General features: G+C 40.7%; 1 protein-coding gene across 3 annotated transcripts in view; it reads right to left on the bottom strand.

Annotated features, from left to right (window-relative positions):
* Positions 1 to 23,611, bottom strand: part of LOC121274849 (zinc finger and BTB domain-containing protein 2-like) — a 47,924-nt gene that overhangs the window by 4,805 nt on the left and 19,508 nt on the right. The window contains exons 1-3 of one of the 3 annotated variants that reach the window (XM_041182231.1): positions 1,934 to 1,957; positions 553 to 673; positions 40 to 221 (exon numbers count right to left, since the gene is read on the bottom strand). In XM_041182231.1, the coding sequence (XP_041038165.1) occupies positions 40 to 212 (173 nt within the window). In that variant the 5' untranslated portion in view covers positions 213 to 221; positions 553 to 673; positions 1,934 to 1,957. Of the gene's footprint in view, positions 1 to 39; positions 222 to 552; positions 674 to 1,933; positions 1,958 to 23,611 lie in introns of those variants that run through there. The other 2 variants (XM_041182223.1, XM_041182240.1) reach the window with 2 other exon arrangements.

The following is a 23,611-nucleotide window of genomic DNA, read 5'->3' as shown; positions in this document are numbered from 1 at the left end:
TAATTTTTTTTTAGTTTAACATCGGAGTCAATGCATTACCTGGTTTGATGGATAAAAAGCATTTTGAAGTAATTGGAGAAAGAGGCAAGGACTGCTTTATGTGCCTTGAAATAGACATCACCTATAGCCACTGTGCAGTCACACAGGAACCCAAATTCTCGCTGGGCATTTAGTTGTTGAAGCAGGATTAGACCATGATTAGCCAGTTCCATATTTAGACCCTAGAAAGTACAAGAAAGCTACATTAAACACAAGACACATAATAGCTGAACTTATAACCCAAAGCTGCACTCATTTTGGATGTACTTTAAAGTTTCATATTCCTCCACGATATACTAAGATCATTTACACATTTTAATATCTATATCAACAAATGTAAATAATCAGCTGGATATCAAGCTTAAAAAGTTTTTTTTTCAGGAATTAATATGTTACATATGAATATCCAGAATTCAACAGCTTACATTTATAGTGCTTTTAGCAGAGAAATACTACCCAAGGCAACATACAAGGAGAGAAAGCAGAGTTTTAAAACAGAAAAAAATGACTTACCTTGATGGAATATTCCTTATTCTTCAAATAACATTACTGTACATGTACCACTTAACAATCTGAGTAATTTCCACAGTTCATTCCATCTTTTTTTAGAAGCTTTATCAGGCAAAATCTTTTGCTGTAACCAAATCATACGAAGACAAATTTAGTGAGATTGCACTTCCAGAGAGGTTCCTTGCTTGCCAGGAGTGCAAGTCATCGCTTACACTAGAATCTTATTCTCCTACCCACATTTCCACCTAGCCAAGTAATACTTTAACTGTAGGCACTGTTGTAAAAAAGAGTGTGGCAGCCAATTTAGAAGATTTGCACGACCCCACAAACAGCAATGAGAAAAATGACAAGATCATCTGTTTTAGTGGTATTGGTTGAAGAATAAATATTGTTGAGGGCACTGGGAGGATTCCCATGCTCCTCTTCTCTTACATCTGCCTGAGAAGGCACCCAGGGCTTTGATTTAATATCTCATTTAAAAAACAGGAAAAGGAAAATACTTTCATTATTAATAATTATTAGTCAGCGTCAAGAAACACAAATTTGAATACAAAGGGAGAAAAAGGTTGGAAATTGCAGGGTTGGTGACTGACAGTGGATCTCCAGAAGAATGCTAAAGGCCAACCTCTAAGGCTCTTCAATTGTGCACTTTGATCTGCTCATCAATTCCAGTGACCACTGTTTAGCACAGGAATTGACCAGTACAAATCAGCTAATGATCTAACCAAATAACTGAACAGCTCCAAAAGGGCTGAATTGTCTACTCCTTTTAGAAGTTACAGGTTGCAATTTTGAAACTTATAACAGTTTTAACTCTGGTAAAATAGTGTGAATTTGTGTGATTCACCAGCAACCAAGACCACTCTACACCCTATGGCAGTTTTTATTTGGGGGGCGTGGAGGCTAGTGATATATGGTTTAATTCTAAACTATGGTATTCAGAAGCAAAGAATACATTAACTAAATGGAGATAAAACAAAAAGATGGTCAAATTAAACACAAAATCTAAAAATGAAAGTGAATGACCAAACTAATCGGAGAAGTTAAAACCATAGAATTAAGAGTTATATTCTCAAACTGCATGTTATTATCTGCACACAGGATTGTCTTGTGTATATAGTACAAATCAATTCTTATTGGAGCAGTGCAGTGTTTAATGTATTTAATGTAAATAAAGCAGCACTAATAGATCTTCAATAGCATTGCCAAGAGCAGTCTGGGATGTGGAGTTTATTATCTGATGTTTATTATGATTTTTTTAATAGCTTAAACCTATCTTTAATTAAGCAATTTATGAGGTAACTAACTGATAGAGGATAAATATATTACATATTGGTGCTGAAAGATAAAGGTATCACAAGTATATAGTTATAATACTATTTACCTCCCATTGTATGTAAGATGCAAGTAATTCTCTTTTCCCTTCCTCAAACCTTTTTATTCTTATCATAAAATATGTATATTTACTTCCAACAGCCAGGGTGAATTTGTGGAAGATACAAGTGCTCTAAGTGTTTATCCTTGAAACCTTCCTCCTTTTTCTTAGGTGCCTAGATGATTATAAAGAATATGTTTTATTTCTTTTTCATGACTCAATTGAGCAATCTTTAGCATTGCTGAAAAAAGAGACATGTCCAAGATTTTCATCTTGCACTCATCAGCACACTCACAAGAATACCAATATAAGGGGAAAAAACAACAATTTATGCTGCATGTGAAGAGAGTGCTAATTGGTTGGCAAGTGGCATTGCCATGAAGAATGCACCAGTGATGACGACTGACAGTTAACTGCCAAGCATTGTTTGAAATTTAAACCAGGCAGCTTGACCATGATTGGTCAAGGCATTACCCTGAGGAATGAGTCAGCAAATGGCGGTCACTTATTTTGTTTAGCTGAAACAGGCACAGTTTATGTACATGTTCTTTCTGTCTGCAAATAACAGGGCCTTGCATATTAATATATGTAGCTTCCAGTATACGTAAAAGCGCCACATTCGATCCCAACTGACAATTTTAATCTGGTTGTCCAGTGTAATTCTTAGGACATTGAGGATTATTTAACAAATGGTGTCTATTCGTGAATTTACATCTAACGTTGGACACTATGTTTTGAGTTTTGTAAGCACGTGCTGGTTGGGTACGGTCTGTACCCTGCCCATTGTCAACAGCGGCTGTGATATGTGGTTTGATACGATATGCCAGTCTTTGGGAGGTACAGCCTATATAGCTAGCATCACACTGGCACTGCCATTCATAGACTACATTACTCATTTGTGTGATAGGCAGAATGTCTTTTAGCATCCTGTTAGTGACGAATACCACTCATGTTGTTACTGCATAGTAGCAGTGTGAAACCTGTTGCTCAAATTTTTGAGATATCTTGCCCTTCCAGGGTAATCTGAAGTAGACTGGACATTTTTCAGGACCGAAAGTGACGGCCTTAGGCCTATTAATGAGCTTGCGTGATATAAAGCGCGAAATGATCCAATCAGGGTAGCCATTATCCTTCAGGATGCATTCAATCCGCTCTATTTCAGCATCAAGCTTGCATGGTAAGCAAATGGTTCAGGCCCTATTTACAAAGTTGCCAATAAGACCAATCTTATAACGTGTGGAACTGTAAGAATCCTAATACGTATATTGATCAGTATATTGTGGTAGGCCATGGTAGAGAATCCTCTGGCAGATTTCTCAACTAGTACGTCAAGGAAGAGGAGTTCATTTTACTGCTCCATTTCATAAGTGAATTTGAGCGCAAGATGGAGCCCATTAAGGCATGCAAGGAGATTGTTACAAGCAGCTGCAGATTTAAACATAGCAAACGTATCATCCACATACCAGAAATCTGCGACGGGGTAGGAGGTTAGGTGTTATTCCATCGAAGACACATTTCTCATGAAACCCAACAAATATATTTGAGAGAACTGGGCCTAGAGGGGATCCCATGGGCAACACCATCTATTTGGGCATACGTGGTGGGCAGGGGAGAGGGTGGAGAGCGCCGGGCAGGGGAGATTGCAAGGAGGGGTGGGGGAGAGCATGGGGAGGGGCGGGGGAAATCAAGGTACACACACAGTGCTGTTACGCAGGGAATTCTAGGACATTGACCCAGCAACGATGGAAGAGCGGTGATATATTTCCAAGCAGGATAGTGTGTGACTTGCAGCTGGTGGCATTCTCACATGCTTGCTGCCCTTTTCCTTCTATATGGTAGCTGGATGGCACTGTTGCAGAAGTTTTGGCAAGTTGCTGGGTGCACTTTGTAGATGGCATACATTGCAACCATGGTGTATCAGTGGTCAAGAAAGTGAATGTTTAAGGCGAATCAAGTGGGTTGTTTTTTTTCTGGATGGACTTCGATTATTGTTGAAACTGCACTTACCCAGGCAAGTGAAGAATATTCCATTACACTCTCGACTTATGCCTTGTAAATGGTGGAGAGCTTCGGGGAAATCAGTAGATGGTTACTCACTATAGAATACCCAAATTCTGATCTGCTCATATAACCACAGAAGTGGTCTAGCTAAGTTTCTGGTATAGGTCCTGTTGCTCGCAAGCACGGATTGCTTCATTATCTGAGTTGCGAATGGAATAGAACTAAACATTCTGCAGTCAGCAAACATCCCGTCTTTGACCTTATAATGGTGTGAAGATCGTTGGTGAGGTAGCTTAAGATGGTTGGGCTTGGAACATGACCTTGAGGAACTCCTGCATCGATGCTCTTAGGCCAAGATGATTGGCCTCCAACCCTTGTGCTAGGTTATGACTTTCCTCAGTGAAGTGTGTGCCCCCACCATCACCCTTCCCATTCCCTTCAACTTTAATTTTACAAGGGTTCTTTGATACCACAATTGGTCAAATGCTGTCATGATGTAAAGGGCAGTAATCACCACCTCATCTCTGGAATTCAGCTCTTTTGTTCATTTTTGGACCAAGGCTGCAATGAGGTCTGGAGCCGTTTGCTCTTGGCAGAACCCAACTGAGTATCAGTGAGCAGATTTGTAAGTGCATTTTCGATGACCCCATCCATCACTTTACAGCTGATTGAAAGTAGATGGGGTGATAATTGGTCAGATTGGATCTGTCCTGCTTTCCGTGGACAGGACATACGTGGATAAATTTTCCACTTTGTTAGGTAACGCCAGTGTTGGAGCCGTACTGGAACAGCTTGACTACAGGCATGGCTAGTTTTGGAACAGAAATCTTCAGCCCTACAACTGAAATGCTGTTGGGGCCTGTAGTTTTTGCTATATTCAGTGCACTCAGCCATTTCTTGATATTATGTGCAGTGAACTGAGTTGGCTGAAGGCTAGTTTCTGTGATGGTGGCATCCTGAGAAGGAGGCCAAAAAGGTTCATCCATTCAGCTAAAAATGCTTGCAAACCATTCAGCGTTGTCTTTTGCATCACTGAGGATGGGGATGGTCGGGGATGTTTATGGAATCTCCTCCCTCCAGTCAGTTAATTGTCCTCACCATTCATGACTGATGTGCCAGATCTGCAGAGCTTTGATCCAATGCTGGTTGTGGGATTGCTTAGCTCTGTCTCCAAAATGTTGCTTCCACTATTGGCATGAATGTTGTAGCTTCACCAGGTTGGCACCTCATTTTCAGGTATGCCGGATGCTGCTCCTAGCATGCTCTTCTACACTCTTCATTGAACCAGGAGTAGTCCCTGGCTTGATGTAATGGTAGAGTGAAGGATGTCATACTCAAGAGTACAAACTGCAGTTGAATGATCTTAAAAGGGTTAACACCTCTGTTAAAATAGTATGCACAGGAATGTTGTTCAAATGTATTAAGCATTCATATGCCCAAAATCACCAACAAATTTCTAGACCATGAATCAGATAACATATTAAGGATGATAAGAAACTAAATTTATTATCTGTCCCTTAAAATTGTGGTGAAAAAGATCTATGAAATCATTGGTGCATTTTACTGGATTTTCACTGACTTCAGGTATTCTGGGTGGAGCAAATGTAGCCCCTTAAAATATATGCCTAGTCCTATCACCCACACCCAATTTTTAAGTGCAAAACTTCTAAACTGTTAAATAATTGAAAGCAAAAAAACTGCAGATGTTGGACATCTGAACTAAACATAGAAAATGCTGTAAATGCCAAACATGTTAGTCAGCATCTGTGGGGAGAAGAGATTAGATAATGTTTCAAGTGCAGACCCTTCTAAAGGTTTCAAACATTTTCAGTTTTTGTTTGAAATTAATAACTGAGTTAATTCCATTGTTTATAGTAATGACTACACAGAATTCCATATGTTGACTGGGAATTGATGCCTTTGGTTTTACATCATATAGTTACAGATTTAAAAAGAAATTGATATTAAAATTCTGAGATAAACAAGTAAGTCAGTATCCTGGTACCTCAGTGGTAATTTGGGATTTGGGGGTGAGAGGTCCAAGAATACTTGGGCAGAAAGAAAGCACAGGAGGTGTAGGTTGCCACCATTTGAAGAGGTTTGGAGAAGATAAGTCATCTGGGTTTAAGAGCACTGAACAGGATGGGATTGTTATTGAGCCCATCAGCTTTCAGGTTGCAGATTAATTAACTGGGTGGGACAAGGGGGGCAGGAAATGCATCTGGGGTAACTGGAAATGAGGCTCTGGGGCCCATGTGCTTTTGTGGGGAAGAGGGGAGTTGATAAGCATTATGGAGAAGTCTCGAGAGAGTAGTGGTCTCACATTTTGGGGTACTTACAGGAAAAGGACTACGCTTACTGTTGCACTAAAGCAGACGCAGCAGAAACAGAAAAACATTTCACACGTCCTGTCTCATTATGCAATCATGCTAAACCTGAAAAATAATATGCATTTAATTACAAAACATAGTCACTTATGGAATAGCATTCATATTAAAATCAATGCAAACATTCCAAATTTTCTGAGGACGGTGGAGAAGGAGCAAATTTGTAGGCAAATTGCATGAAGACTAGAGTAGTGATAATGGGAGAGTTCAACTATCCTAAAATATACTAGGAAACTAACAGTGCAAAGGGCAATGAGGTCAGAAGTTCTGAAGTCTGTACCAGCGAACTTTCTTGATCAGTATGTTTCCAGTCCATTGAGGAGGAAAGCAGTGTAGGATCTACTTCTAGGGAATGAGTGGGGCAAGTGGAGCATTTTCCAGTGAGGGAGCAACTGGGAAAACCAGGGAGTTATAGACTTAGCCTCAAGTGTTGTCGGGGAATTACTACAATTAAAGATAGGGTGGCTGAACACTGAAAATTTCAAGTGAGCAGAGAGGACAAAACATGGATTTGTAAAGGGGAGCTGATGAACTGTAATGAACTTGATGTACCGAACAGGTTTCTTATTTGAAACAGATAACTTTATTACAGAGTTCATTTAGAAGCTACATGCTTGAACCAGATCCACAACTAGAAAGCTCCAACCCTAAGATTACCCATGCTTAGGGCTCATTCATCAGTACAATCACATGACCCCTAAAAGCAGCAGGAAAGGTTATACCTACAATCACAACATTTCCTCTCACTTTAATTTTTTTTTAACATTTCCTATTTGCACAGAATATTTTAATCCACAACATATACATTTATACTCAAGTCATGCAATTAAAGATCAAGTCTCTGAGGTGGTTTTCTAATTCGGTTAGAGCAGCACAGCTCTACCACTTGAGATTCACCCACTGGATTGATGTCATAACGTTATTGGAATTTATTGTGATTTAGAGTAATAGTGTGTGTGTGTGTGTGTGTTAATTGAATTAAAGGCAACTCATCTGAAGGCTTTGATGTATCAGAAGATAAGCTAGGTTTGAAACGTTAAGTAGGTAAACATGGGGGAAGTTTTAGAACAAGGTTTTAATGGGAACATTTGTATTTTTAATTAAATCAGACTAGATTGAATTCAAAAGAGGGGGTGAAATGTTACACCCAGCCAGGGGAAGTTAAGAAACAACGTGTTTATTTTTCCCCAAAGATTTGTACTGCTAAAATTAGTACTTTGACGGATTTTTATTAGTAGAGAGGTAAAGTCCAAAGACATAGTGAAACAAAGGGAATTTGCGTTCAAAGGCGAAAATATGTACAAAGGAGTGAAGCTTTAATGTAAGGGCAGGCATTCTAAGATCTAACACAGGTGTGAAAAGCCTTTAGCATCTAAGCCTCAAGCTGCTGTCTACAAGGAACTGAAGCTGAGAAAAACTTACTTTGAATTGGACTGTTCAGGATATTGTGTTACTTTGCTTGGGTCTTTTAAAATCTGTGTCTCACTGTTGCCTTAATGGAGGTGTAACTGGGGTTTAGATTAATTAGGGGATTTACAAGTTATCATAGTAGTAATTTGTAGATTTATGTATGTGCTCAAAATAATTTCTTCTATTAATAAAGGTTTAATTTAGCTTTTTTAGAAACCTATAAGACTTGGTGGCCTTTTTTTCACTGAATTCAAAGCTCGCATCTTGAAATAAGTACAAATTGCAAATGGTTGTGGCAGCTGCTTCAAGTTTCCGTCTGGAATTTGGGCAGATTGGCATTTACCATCTGCCTGCCATAACAATCGACATGATCAGGAACTGCAGCATCAGGGACATCCTTAGACAATGGAAATTCAGGATTAGGTAATTCAACAGAGACATCAGTTATGTCTATTCTAGATCGATCTGTCACCTCAGGGGTTAAAGGTTCAACATCAATTACAGGTGGAATATTTGGTTGTTAGAATTGTCTCTCTACTCCTTAGATGATCCACCATGTTTTCGAACAATCCAGTCTTCCGCTTCGACTTGGAACGACAAGAGTCCAGTTTCAGAGACAATTATACCAGGAACCCAACTTTTCCAAAATTCTGTACGAAAACTATTTCTCACAGTAAATCTTTGAGCTTTGCTATGAATATCGTGATTTAATTTCTGACTACTCTGGTTCTTCTCAAACCATCTCTAAGTTTGGAAACGCCAGGCTTAACCTTGTACAAAGGCAGTGTTTCATCAGTAATTCAGGCAGTGTTGAACCCGTAGTTGCTTGAAGAGTCGTATGACAATTGAGAAGAAAACATGAAAGTTGAGTTTCTAAAGTACCTTTGGATAACTTATTTATTCCTCATTCTTCATTTGAAAGTTTGCACTGCTCTTTCAGCTAACCCATTTGATCAGGGATGAATGATATGGTGCTGTTTTAATATGCTTAATTCCATTTAAACTCATGAATCTCAAATTCTGTACAAGTGAAGACAGTACCGTTATCTGAAACAAATGACTTCTGGTAGGCCATGTATACTAAAACATTAGCACAGCTTTTCAATAGTTGCACATGATGGTGGTGATCTAACTTCGTACACATCCATCCACTTAGAATGCGCAATGATTAATAAAACTATGGAAACTAAAAATGGACCTACATATTCGATATGTAGTCTAGCCCAGGGCATACCAGGTCACTTCCACAGATGCAGTGGAGCTGAAACAGGCAACTTCTGTTGCTACTGACACTGGAGACAGCGCTTGACCATGCTTTCAATATCACTATCTATGCCTGGCTACCAAACATAGCTTTGCGCAAGTATCTTCATCTTCGAAATGCCTGGATGTGCACTTTGAAGTGTCAAGAGTGGTTGTCTTCCTTGCAAAGAGACGACGACTCTTGCTCCCCACAATAAGATTCCATCATGACAACTTAACTCTGATTTACATGCGTGGAATGGTCTTCTCTCTTCAGACATTGTTGAATTTGACCATCCTTGCAATACCTGGTCTCGGAGTTTTGACAAAATTGGATCTCTGTCCAATTCTTTAGTTGCTTCACACAGACCAGCAAAGAGTCCAAGAAATTCAACACAAGCACAACTTCTTGTGGCACTGGAGCACGTACAATGCTATCTGGTAATGGGAGACGACTGAGTGCATCTGCATTTGCAATATGCACACCAGAACAGTGCATAAAAGGTATACTCACGTGCCGGTAAAATCAAAGCCCAACGTTGAATTCTGGCTGACACTTGGAACAGCCTTATCCTCACCGAGTAAACCCATTAATGATTTATTGTCCAATACTATGGTGAAATGTCGACCATGCAGATACTGATGGAATTTCTTCACTCCAAACATTACTGATGAACCTTCTTTTTCAAGTTGTGAATAACCTTTCTCGGCTGTAGAGATGGTTCTGGGGACATGGCCTATTGGTCTTTCAGAACCATCTTCCATTCTGTGTGACAACAGTTCCCACCCCGTAGGGCGATGCATCATAGGTTAATATTAATTATTTTGATGAGTCATAATCTACAAGTAGACAAGATAATAGCTTCTCGACTTTTGCAAAGGCTTCTTCTTATTGCGCATTCCATGACCAATGATGTTACTTTTTCAATAATAAGTGCATAAGTGCTAACACACTTGACAAGTTTGGCGAGAAGCAACTGTAATAACTTACCATGCCCAAAAAAGACTTCAGTTCAGTGACACTGGTAGGAGAGGGCGCCTCTTTGATTGCCCTGACTTTCTCCTCTACTGGATGCAACCCCTGAGCATCCACTCGGTGACCCAAGTAAGTAACTTCAGTCACTTGGAATGTACATTTCTCTTCCTTCAATCATACACCAGCTTCCAAAAATCTTCTTAAAACCTCTTCTAGGTTGGTCAAGTGTTCAGCTTCCACTGATCCTGTGATCAGGACATCATACAGGTACACTACTACCGGGGAAGTCCTTGCAGTAGGCCTACCATGGTCTTTTGAAGAGTGCACATGCAGATGACACACCAAAGGGTAGGCATGTATATTGGTACAGGCCCTTGTGTGTGTTGATGGTTACATACCTTCTAGGCATGCTGTCCAGCTCTAACTGTTGGTATGCAGGACTCATGTCCAGTTTGGTGTAAGACTTCCCTCCAATTAGTTTCACATATAAATCTTCTTTCCTCAGGAGAAGATATTTATCTAACATAACAACCTTTTTCATAATTAATTAATTTGTAGTCTCCACAAATGTGAATAGTTTGATCTGGTTACATCACAGGGATTGCGGGCGTTGCCCACTCCAAATATTGGACTGGCTGGATTATGCCTAGAATTTCTTAGTGGCTCAATTCTGTATCCACCTTCTCCTTTAAGGCATAAGGCATAGATCTGGCCTTAAAGAACCGGGGTGTCGCCTTCGAATCTACATATATTTTTGCTTGTAAGCCTTTTATCTTTCCAATTCTTCATGAAACACGCTGTCATACTTCCTTAACAGCTCAGGAATTCCTTCTGTTCTCAGCTAAAATATTTCTGACCAGCTGAGCTTAAGTTTTTGTAACCAATCGCGGCCCAGAAGACCAAGTCCTTCACCTGTTACAATGATCACTGGAAGCTGGGCTTTGTGTTATCTGTAGGGCACAGGTACAGTGGCGATGCCCTTTACCTGTATTGACTCTCCGGTGTATGTCTTCAGTTGAGCCATGGTTTGCTCCAGATTCAGTGGTTGGGTACCTTCATTTAGCAATTTAAATGTGCGATCTCCCATCACTGTGGTCAAGGCTCCTGTATCTACCTCCATGACTAGAGGGTTCCCATTCACTTGAAGGGTGAGGGTTATTGGTTCAGTTTTTACTGCCGTGACATTGTATGTTCTTTCTTTTTTTTTATTCGTTCATGGGATGTGGGCTTTGCTGACTGGGCCAGCATTTATTGCGCATCCCTAGTTGCCCTTGAGGAGGTGGTGGTGAGCTGCCTTCTTAATCCGCTGCAGTCCACGTAGTGTAGGTACACCCACAGTGCTGTTAGGAAGGGAGTTCCAAGATTTTGACCCAGCGACAGTGAAGGAATGACGGTATATTTCAAAGTCAGGATGGTGAGTGACTTGGAAGGGAACTTCCAGGTGTTGGTGTTCCCATTTATCTGCTGTCCTTGTCCTTCTAGGTAGTAGTGGTCATGGGTTTAGAAGGTGCTTTCTAAGGAGCCTTGGTGAATTCCTGCAGTGCATCTTATAAATGGTACACACTGCTGCCACTGTGCGTCAGTGGTGGAGGGAATGAATGTTAGTGGATGTGGTGCCAATCAAATGGGCTGCTTTGTCCTGGACGGTGTCCAGCTTCTTGAGTGTTGTAGGAGCTGCACTCATCCAGGCAAGTGGGGAGTATTCCATCATATTCCTCGTAGATAGTGGACAGTCTTTGAGGAGTCAGGGGGTGAGTTACTTGCCCACAATTCCTAGCCTCTGACCTGCTCTTGTAGCCATTGTATTTATATGGCCGGTCCAGTTCAGTTTTTGGTCAATGGTAACCTCAGGATGTTGATAGTGGGGGGATTCAGTTATGGTAATGCCATTGGACACCAAGGAGAGAATATGGGGAATAGATATCAGTATCGGCAGCTTCTGGTTCTGTTATATTGTGCACTTCAATCATTTTGCTCTGCTGACTGTTGCGCTGTCTCGATTTCTCCCTGCATTACTTTATTACATGCCTTTTTTTGTAGCAGTAATGGCATTCTGCCTCCTTAAATCTGCAGGTTTCCAGGACATGGTTACCCCAACATCAATAACAGATTGATTTCTCAATCACTGCCTTTTCATTTCTCGAGCAGCAGAGACTGCTTCCTGCTTCGTGGCTGTCTCTCTAGCATTCGTGCCATGCCCGGTGGTAGGTTTCCACCCCAACTGAAGAACAGTGCCATGTTGCATATTCTATACAGCCTGAGTCCCTCTAAGCACTCTCCATGCTAGCGTTCCATGGTGCACTTCAAATCAATGTTTAACTTCTGCAAGCGAGCGGTACTGAATGGCATCTTCGTGAATGCCACAAACCAACCGATCCTGCAACGTCATTGAGTTTATCTCCGAAGTTGCAGTGCTCAGTCAACTGCTTCAACTTCACTATATAAGTTCCGATGGACTCTCACAGTGCCCTTACTTTGGAGTTGAACTTAAATCTCTGCATAATTCCTAATGGCTTTGGCTGAAAATGCTTCTTTACAAGGTCTACCAATTTGTTGTAAGATTTAGAATTGGGCACGTTTGGGGCCGTCAGACTGCGGTGAGGTTATATGTCTTGCTACCACAGACACTTAAAAGAATTACTTTCTGCTTCTCCTCCGCTGTTATTTAATTTGCTACAAAATAAAAACCCAGGCACTCTACGTACTGGCTCCAGTCTTCTGCGGACGAGTCACAAGGGTTGGTTCTGCCCAACAGTGGCATGACTGGTGAGTATACTTTGCTTTCTTTCCTTAAGAATTAATGTACTCAGATTCAGAAGGCAAGGTGCAGTGTCGTAGCTATTTATCCTCGTCGCCAATTGTAATGAACTTGATGTACCGGACAAGTTTCTTACTTGAAACAGATAACTTTATTACAGAGCTTGTTTAGAAGCTAAATGCTTGAACTAAGTCCATGAATAGAAAACTCCGCCTCTAAGATTACCTGCGCTTGGGGCTCAATCGTCAGTATAATCATGTGACCCCTAAAGGCAGTAGGAAAGATTATAACTACAATCACTACATGAACATAACTGATTTCTTTTGAAGAGGTGACTAAAGTATTGCACAGGAGAATATCTATGCATGTTATTTATATGGATTTTCATGAGGCATCTGATTAAGTCTCTCATAAGAGATTAGCAGCTAAAGATGAAGCCCATAGAATTGAAGGCATGTTATTGACCTGGTTCAGAAATTGGCAGGACAGTAGGGAAAATGAGCAGGTACACTCACTGGCAGGATGAGACTAGTGGTGTCCCACAAGGATGTGCTGGGGCTTCAATTATTCATTATTTATTAATGACTTAGGTGATGGGATAGAAAGCCACCTATCCGAATTTGTCAATGACGTAAAGATAGGCAGCATTGTAAGCAGTGTAGATGGAAACATAAAATTGTAGATTATGTAAATAGGCAAGGCTGTAGCAAATGGATTTCAAGATAGATAAATATGAGGTCATCCACTTTCGACCTAATAAAGGATAGAACAGAATGCTTAATGCTCAGAAACAGAGGGGGGTTCAAAGAATTCTGGGGATTTAGGTACATAGATCATCAAAATGTCATGAACAGGCACAGAAAATAATTAAAAAGACTCATGGAATGATGGCCTTTATTTCTAAACAACAAGAATATGGGGGGGGACACACACACATACAAACTAGGGTTGTTAAAGATCGCTAGGATCAAGGTTTTCAAGATATTAAAGGCAAAAGATGGGTAGCTAGGTAAAAACTATTCCACTGGTTGGGGAGTCTAGGACTAGGGGGCATAGTCTAAAAGTAAAGCCAGGCTTTTCAGGATTGAAACTAGGGAATAATTTTACATGCAAAGTGTGGTAAACTACAATTAATGGACCAATTGTAAATTTTAAATCTGAGATCAATAGATACTTGTTATCCAAAGGTACTAAGTGATCATTGGGCAATGGCAGGTAAATAGACTTAGGTTGCAAGGGAGTGGGACTAATTGGACATAAAAACAAAAACAGAATTACCTGGAAAAACTCAGCAGGTCTGGCAGCATCGGTGGAGAAGAAAAGAGTTGACGTTTCGAGTCCTCATGACCCTTCCAGTTCTTTTAAAGAGATGGCACACTTGGCCTCCTTCTACGCTGTATCATTTTATTATTTTCCAGCTGTGCTGTACTCCCTCTAATGCCAGGAGTTCCCACTGCAGTACAGTGCTCCTGGCTGGACCGGTTCAGTGCTTTGTGCAGTATAACATGATCCCTGCCTGGGCCTTATGCGTTTCCACTGGCTAAACACGCAAGATCTTAATTGCTTTCTTTACCGCTTCCACTGTGCTGATGGTTCACCATGTTCTCGAATTTTGAAATTTTGGATAAAGTTGAATGCTAAATAGTTAAGTGTAAAACAATTTGTATTTACATAATGTTCATGCACAAGGGTTAGGCATTGGTCTTTCACACTGGTTGTTGGGTTCAAATCCAGCCCCAGAATGAGTGGATGGAAGCCTGCAGGCTGTGACAGTCCAATGTGAAATGAAACTATCCTGTCCCTGGTAGGCAGGGGCCTACAGCACCAAACAGAACATAATTTGGCAGTGCCACAAGAAAACCGTCACCCAGTGTCAGCATCTAATGCAGCTAAGTTTGGACCTGAGGGATGTTGTTGGGGCAGAGTAAAGAAAGACTTACTACATCTGACTGCATTGTTGCTAATCTGAGATTGCTCACTGGTGACTCTAAATGACAGATCAGAAGAAAAACATTCCCCCTATGCTAACATGCCACATCTCAATAAAGTAACATCTTCAATTTCTTTACACTGAGTTATAGGCAGAAGAGGGGAAATCAAAAGCATGGTTGAAAAACCGTAAAGGTAGGGGAAGTAGTAAAGCAGCGAGAGAATTCCAGAGTACTGAAGGGGAAGTTCAGAGGCATCCATTGTGGAACAAAGGGAGTTGGGAATAGACAGCCAATCCAGAATTAGAGATTGAAGGTGGAATTGAGGTTGTGCAGGGAATTGCTGGTGAAGAAGAAGAACTGGCAAATAAGGAGACAATAAGTCTGCAGGACTCTAAGTGGGTAACCAGTCAGGCTGTCGAGTTGTGAATTACATGAAGGTTGTGAAGAAGGAACATGAGTATGGCAGGGGAAACATTTTAAAACTCAATTCTCAAATTGGAGGTGTAGATTAGGGTTTCAAAAGAAGAGAAGAGATATGGCGTTAAGTGAGATGAAGCGGAATCAAATCCTGAAGTGGAAACAGCCTGGATGACTGACTGGACAAGGAGTCAAAAACCTAGTATGGAGACAAATTAAATGCTGAAGTCATGTACCAATAATTTTTCAGGAAACCAAAGGGGCTGGTACCAGAGGTCACTAGGTACAGACAGGAGCCAGTAAAGGATTGCACCAAGTTGTTTAGTGTTGAGCCCACAAAAAAATTTGACTCATCCAGGATTTGATGAGGCAGTCAGATAGAATTAGGTGTCATTGTTGGCACATTTGGAACACATGATCTCTGCTTGCAGATGATTTTTGAGGTGTAGCACAAAGGTAACTGGCAGGAAAATAGTTCTTGCAAACACCTTTGCAATAGCAAAGATCTGGGAGATTCATTTGAGGTCAGAGGAGATGACCAGAATGTCAATAAAGGACTAAGAGTCCATATATCAAAATTAAGAGGCATTACCCATTGGTTGTGTTAATTATACATTAATTATGTTTAATTCTATACAGTTGGTGGGCATTAATTGTGATTTACTTGTGCTCCTATAAATAGGAACAGGCTGAAATTATGGTCGCTAAGTTAGGACCTGAATGCTTGTAATGTGTATCTCCATAAATAAAGCTTATAAAGTGCTGAAAGATTGACTCCAGTTCTATCTTTTACCACCTGACTTTCCGATAGAGAATAGGTTGGACTTGCAAAGAAAAGGAGGAAACTAAGTTATTCAAGAAGTGAAGTATAATTTTGGTTACCCCATTAAAGGGCATGGAGCACTTAACACACCACTTAAGCACAATGCTGCAAGAGGATTAAGTTAGTACTGAAGTGAAGTTTGAAAACTCAGTTGGGATGCAAACACATTGGCACAAGAAGCACATTTTTCAAGTATTGGTATGTTTTTACCAAAACTCAAATACATTTGTTGCAGAATACAAGAATAAATACTGCACCAAGAATATCAAAATGGTGGTCAAATTTACAAAAACATGAATTGTTTCAGGGTTAATCAGGAAATTAAACAGATTTGATTTAACAGAGAAGAAATAATGAAATGCTCAAAAGAATATTCATATAATTATTAGGAATGAAAATAATACTGTCCAGTAGGATGGAACCTTTCTAGTTGTAATTTGAATGATTTTGTCTGACCAGTTATTGTCTGTGATCAACAATAAACAAATGAACCACTGGGAGCCTGTCACAGTAATGCAGCCTGAAGAATGTTATTTATTAGCATCAGTAATAAGGTTGGAATCTCTAACAAGTCTGACTTGAAAACATTTCAGAAGGTTTACAGTGTATCGGATAAAGCAAGAAAATTCTTAAAAAAGCAACAACTTTTCCAACAGTAAATTAGCACATTTCTCTTTCATTACATTCTAATATCTTAGCTTGCTTGTTAAACAAATGTTCAATACCCTTCTTGCATAAATGATGCTATTACTTTAAATGTTACAAGGAGGGTCTTTCTCCTTTAGGCAGTACATGAAAACAGCCAGGTGGGATTATATCATTAGTTATAACATATAATCAAGCAGTTCTAATAATGCTACAACGTTGAGCTACTTAAAATACATGTAACTGACGGTCATTAGGAAACAAGAGGTGACCATTTGGTCCATCAAGTCTATGTCAGCTCTCTGTAGAACAATCCAGTCAGTCCCATTTCCCCACTCGATCCCATAAACCTGCAAGTTTATTTCCCTCAAGAGCCCATCCAATTTCCTTTTGAAATTATACTCTGTTTCCACCACCCTCGTAAGCAGTGAATTCCAGGTCATTACCACTCGCTGGGTTTAAAAGTTCTTCCTCACATCCTTGCTGTATTTCTTGCTGTATGTCCTTTACTGAAAGAAATCTGCTGTCCTTACCTGGTCTGGCCTACATGTGACTCCAGACCCACGGCAATGTGGTTGACTCTTCAATGCCCTCTAAACAAGGGCAATTAGGGATGGGCAATAAATGCTGGCATAGCCAATGATGCCCATATGAACAAATAAAAAAAAAACTAACAAAAGAAAACTTAAACTCACAAGATTACAGTTACACAATCTTACCACATGTCCCAAAAGATTTCTTGCTAGACTCCTTTTTCCAGGCAACCAAATTGATTCTTAAACCATAAAACAATGCACTGTTGCTATAGGAAGGTAGTTCACAGCTTTTCTCTTCCTCTCACTTAACAATGGAATTCCAAGGCTTTGAGAAAATAAACTTTGAGGGTAAACTAGCAAGTAATATAAAAATGGACAGTAAGAGCTTCTTTAAAAATATATAGAAAGGAAGAGAGAGGCCAAAATGAACATAGGCCCCTTAGAAACGAGGCTGGGGAAATAATAATGGGAACCAGGAAATGGCAGAGGAGTTGAATAAATACTTTGCATCAGTCCTCATGGTAGAAGACACTAATAGCATACCAAAAATGCTAAATAATCATGGGGCAAAAGCAAGTTGGGGGAGGAAATAAATACAATAACTATCACTAGAGGAAAATTATTAGGGAAACTAATGGGGCTAAAGGCCAATAAGTCACCTGGACCTGATGGGTTGCATCTTAGGATATTAAAAGAAATAGCTGCAGAGATAGTGGATGCACTGGTAGTAATCTTTCAAGAGGCCTTAGATTCTAGAAAAGTCTCAGAGGATTGGAAAACTGCCAATGTAATACCCTTATACAAAATGGGAGGGAAACAAAAAACAGGTAACTATAGGCCAGTAAGCTTAACATCTGTCATTGGGAAAATGTGGGAGTGTATTATAAAGGATGTAATAGCAGGGCATTTAGAAATGCATAATACAATCCAGTAGAGTCAGCATGGCTTCATGAAGGGGAAAACATGCCTGACAAATTTATTAGAATTCTTTGAGGAGGTAACAAGCGAGATAGATAAAGGAGAACCAGTAGATGTAATATATTTTGATTTCCAAAGGGCGTTCAATAAGGCACCACACATAAAGCTACTTAATAAGATAAGAGCCCACGTATTAAGGGTAGTCTACTAGCATGGATAGAGGACTGCCTAACTAAAAGACAGAGAATTGGAATATGGGGGCCATTTTCAGGATGGCAACCTGTAACTAGTGGAGTGCCACAGCGATCATCAGTGCCAGGGCCACAATTATTTATTATATATATTAATGACTTGTATGAGGGAAAGGAATGTGCTATTGCCAAGTTTGCGGATGGCACAAAAATAGGTGGGAAGGCAAGTGATATGGATGACAGAGTCTACAAAGGGATTTGGAAAGGTTAAGCGAATGGGCAAAAACATGGCAGATGGAATATAATGTGGGAAAGTGTGAAGTAATGCACTTCGGCAGGAAGAATAGAGGAGCTGAATCTTATTTAAATAGAAAAAGACTGAAGAAAGCTGCAGCACAGAGGGATTTGGGGGTCCTCGTGCATGAGTCCCAAAAAGTTAGCATTAGTTCAGCAGGTAATAGGGAAGGAAAATGGAATGTTGGTCTTTATTTCAAAAGGAATGGAGTATAAAAATAGGGAAGTCTTGCTCGAACTATACAAGGCACTAACTAGACCACACCTAGAATGCTGTGAACAGTTTTGGTCCCCTTATCTAAGGAAATATATACTGGTATTGGAGGCAGTCCAGAGAAGGTTCACTAGGTTGATTCCGGGTATGGAGGGGTTTTCTTATGAGGAGCGGTTGAGCCTGTACTCTTTGGAGTTTAGGAGATTGAGAGGCGACCTTATTGGAACATGTAAGATTCTTAGGGGGCTTGACAGCGTGGATGCTGAGAGGTTGTTTCCCCTTACGGGAGAGTCTCGGACCAGAGGGCATAATCTCAGAGTAAGGGGGCACCCACTTAAAGCAGAGATGAGGAGGAATTTCTTCTCTCAGAGGGTAGTCAATTTGTGGAATTCGTTACCGCAAAGGGCTATAGAGACTGGATCATTAAGTGTATTCAAGGCTGAGATAGACTTTTAATCAGTAAAGGAATCAAGGGTTATGGGGATAAGGAAGGAAAGTGGAGTTGAGGATTATCAGATCAGCCATGATCTCACTGAATGGCAGAGCAGACTCGATAGGCTGAATGGCTTACTTCTGATCCTACGTCTTGTGGTCTTATGAACAAAACCTTGCTTTCTGGAACAAGCGAGCACTTCTCTGGGGTGGCCAGAGGCTGCTTATTCACAAGCCTGTCTTTGCACAGTGTTAGGAAATAGAGACAGTTTAAGTGAGTTATATTGGTATTTGTAGGTGTTAGGAATGAGTTTTAGCTGTAAAGTTTAATTTTTATCTGTATTTCTGTATGTGCGTGTTAAGGAAAGGTCAGGTTGAGTTTTAGTTTCACTTTAAAAAAGGTGCCTGCATTTCTAATGAGGTTTTGAACGACTGTGATCTAAGTTAAGCAGACAAGAGTAGAAGAATTGGGCTGTTGCCTAGCAACAGAAGGCCAGAGAGACAGGTCCCTCCCACAGACACAGATACATGGAAAAGCTAGAAACAGCAGCTTTTTTTGGAAGCTGTTGGAGTTCAGCTGGTTTTGAAAGTAGTTGCCAGAGAGAGACTGGAGTAAAAGAGAACATATAGCTAGTCACAAGCTAAAGAAAAGACCCCAAAATCCAGTGGTGTGGAACAAGTCCCAAGCAGACCTTCTAGTCCAAGAAAGGATAGGAACCTGGAAAAGTTCCTGTTAATGAAGTTAAGAGTGAGGGGAAGAGTGAATGGCTCCAAGCTTCAGATTTAAAGAGATAAAAGCTGCAGAAAGCAGATTTAAAGTGAGAACAGCTTGTAAGAGGCAAGAAGGTCCAAAGAAACAAATGAAGGTCTGTAACTCTTACAATAGGCATGTGAAGCATCGGTATATTGTTGGCAGCTGAGACGGAGAGAGAGGGTGCATGGAAGACAGCTTGAATGCATGTGGCAACCCAGAGAAGAGGAACATCGGAAGGAGAATTTGAAACTTTGGAGGTGAACCGCAAGGGAAGGCGCCTGAGAGAAAGTATTGGTTTGGGAAAAGATTCCAAGCCTTGGAGAGTGGAGATTGGAAACCCTCTTGTGAAAGACAGAGTTCAGTGAGACTGGTTGGCTCATGGTGTGACAATCATCTGGGGGGAGTTGAGGAGAGATCCATAGCATCTGGTTGAGGTGGTATCTGTCCCTTGGTTCCAGAGTGTGGTGTGTCTGACCACAGGACACCTATTGGTACGTGAACTCATACTTTAATGTTCACAGTAAATACAAAGATAGCTTTTGTAACTTGTGTTATCCTTACAAATCTGTATATATCTGTAAAGGTATAGGTGTGGGTGAAGGAGTATTGTAATATAGTTCATCTTTTCTTGTTGAATAAATGTTTTATTTTGTTAAAAGTTCATGAGCTGACACCTGTGGCTCTGTTCAATAGCCCCTCTCTTCATATCTAAACAAACAAAAAAAAGTTAGGATTTATCAAGCTGGGTTCCACTCTGGGATCAGGCTTGTCCAGGGGTAACTTCAGTTGGGATCATAACAACAGCCCACCTTTCAAGATCTCATATAGCCACTGCCTATACAGCTTTCAATCTTTCCTTAAATATATTTTCTCCCTTTTGCTCTTTAAAACCCATTGTTTTAAAATTTCTTTGGAAGTTACTTTTCCCAGAATATAAAAATCCTTCATATTGTCATTATGGCCAGCATTTTCAGGAAAAATAAACGTAAACACCTTACTTTTTTTTAACAATTTTTGCCAGTTGCAAAACTTCATATTATATCTCTTTTGAAATTCAAACCTCTCTACAAATGCAAAGTCCCATTCACACTGTATCTACTGGGATCTCATCTTAGCTTGCCCATCTCCATTTCAAAATGCTTGCTTTTACACCTAACCCCTTTGATGATTCAAACCTTACAATCTGACTGTCTTCAGTTAAATTAAATTAGTTACACATACAAGCCTGCTTCAGTGTTCCACTGTAATGTTAGGGGAAAAAAATGAAATTTCCTTTATACTGAAATCTTAAATTGGTGTTCCCTAGTTCTATACTATAATCTAAATATGAACAACTTTTCTTTGACCACCCTATCTAATACTGTCATAATCTTGTACATCTTTATTAAGTCTTCCCTCAGCCTCCTTTGCTTCAAAGAGAACAACGCCAGCTCCTCCAACCTAACCTAGTAGTTAAAATTCCCCATCCCTGGGACCATTCTGATAAATCTCCTGTGCACGTCCTAAAGGACCTTCACATCCTTCCAAATGTGTGGTGTCCAGAACTAGATGCAATACCCTTTGCTAACCACTCTCTCAATATGTCCTTCTACCTTCAAAGATTTATAAAGCCATTAGAAATTGTGCTTACTGTATCTCACATTCCCGGAAAGAAATTGTCTATAACACATACAATCTTCTAGCCCATGTGTGTTTTTTCATTTTACTTCCCCTCCCACTCCAAGATCCACAAATGTGTCACATTATTGTGCAACTGCCCTTTCTTGATTGCATTCTCAGTTATGCAAATACAATCAAAGGATCTCAAAGCAATTGCTCCTCTTCCCTCCACCAAAGACCTATTCTCAACCCCCTTTGCCTTTGTTTTTTTTTATTCATTCATGGGATGTGGGCATTCCTGGCTAGGCCAGCATTTATTGCTCATTCCTAATTGGCCTTGAGAAGGTGGTAGTGAGCTGCGTTCTTGAACTGCTGCAGTCCATGTGGTGTAGTACACCCACAGTGCTGTTAGGGATGGAGTTCCAGGATTTTGACCCAGCAACAGCAATATATTTCCAAGTCAGGATGCTGAGTGGCTTGGAGGGGAACTTCCAGGTGGTGTTCCCATGTGTCTACTGCCCTTGTCCTTGTAGATGGTAGTGGCCGTGGGTTTGGAAGATGCTAAGGAGCCTTGGTGAGTTGCTGAGTGCATCTTGTAGATGGTACACAATGCTGTCACTGTGCATCAGTGGTGGAGTAAGTGAATGTTTCTGGTTGGGGTGCCAATCAAGAGGGCTTTGTCCTGGATAGTGTCAAGCTTCTTGAGTGTTATTAGAGCTGCACTCATCCAGGCAAGCATATTCCATCACACCCCTGACCTGTGCCTTGTAGACGTGGGCAGGCGTTCAGGAGTCAGGAGGTGAGTTACTCGCCACAGGATTGCTAGCCTCTGACTTGCTCTTGTAGCCACAGTATTCATATGGCTAGTCCAGTTCAGTTCAGTTTCTGGTCAATGGCAGCCCCCAGGGTGTTGATTGGGGGGACTCAGTGATGGTAATGCCATTGAATCTCATGGGGCAATGGTTAGATTCTCTCTTGTTGGAGATGGTCATTGCCTGGCACTTGTGTGGTGCGAATGTTACTTGCCACTTGTCATCCCAAGCCTGGATGTTGTCCAGGTCTTGCTGCATTTGGGCATGGACTGCCTCAATACCTGAGGAGTCACAAACATCCCCAACCTCTGAGCTTATGATGGAAAGAAGGTCGCTGATGAAGCAACTGAAGATGGTTGTGCCTGGGACACTCCCCTGAGAAAATCCAGATGTCCTGATGAAGTAACTGAAGATGATTGACTTCCAATAACCACAACCATCTTCCTCTGTGCCAGGAATGACTCCAATCAGTGGAGGATTTTTCCCAATTCCCATACATCCAGTTTTGCTAGGGCTCCTCGGTGCCATACTTGGTCAAATGCTGCCTTGATGTCAAGGTCAGTCACTCTCACTTCATGTCGAGTTCAGCTCTTTTGTCCACGTTTGAATCAAGGCTATAATGAGGTCAGGAGCTGAGTGACCCTGGTGAAACCCAAACTGAGCTTCAGTGAGCTGGTTATCGCTAAGCCAGTGCTGCTTAATAGCACTGTTGATGAGTGAAAGTAGACTGATGGGGTGGCAGTTGGCTGAGTTGGCAATATCATCAGCAGCATGAAATTAGCATTCATTTGTACGTTGCAGATACAAAGCTCTACCCTCCCTTACCCTACTCCAATATCAAATCCTGAATGAGTTCCAATTTTCTCCACTGAACATCAGCAAGACCAAAACTATCACTTTCAGCCGGCAACATAAATTCTACTCACTTACCACTCATTGTATCCTTCTCTCCGACCACACTCTCAGGCTGAACCATGTTAATTGCAATCTTGATGCCCCTGACCCCAAAGTGAGCTTCAACCCTTACATCTGATTATCAACGGCTTATTTCCACGATCATAACATTCCCCATCTTGCCTCATGCTCCATCACCTCACCCACCTTTGAAATCTTCACACATGGTTTTGCTACATTCAGTCTTGACTATTCTATAATATGTAAACCTGTCCCCTAAAAAGCTGTTAAGACTAAGTCAATTGGATGTTTCAAAACTGAAGTCAATAGATTTCTGCGGGACAAGAGTATTAAGGTTACAGAATCAAGGGGGTTAGATGGAGTTAAGAGTCATAATCTAATAAAATGGAGGAACAGGCCTGAAGGGCTGAATCATCAACCAATGGAAATAGT

Source organism: Carcharodon carcharias, chromosome 2 (genome assembly GCF_017639515.1).
Source record: "Carcharodon carcharias isolate sCarCar2 chromosome 2, sCarCar2.pri, whole genome shotgun sequence".
NCBI lineage: Eukaryota > Metazoa > Chordata > Chondrichthyes > Lamniformes > Lamnidae > Carcharodon > Carcharodon carcharias.
This window is presented reverse-complemented; position numbering and strand designations above follow the sequence as displayed.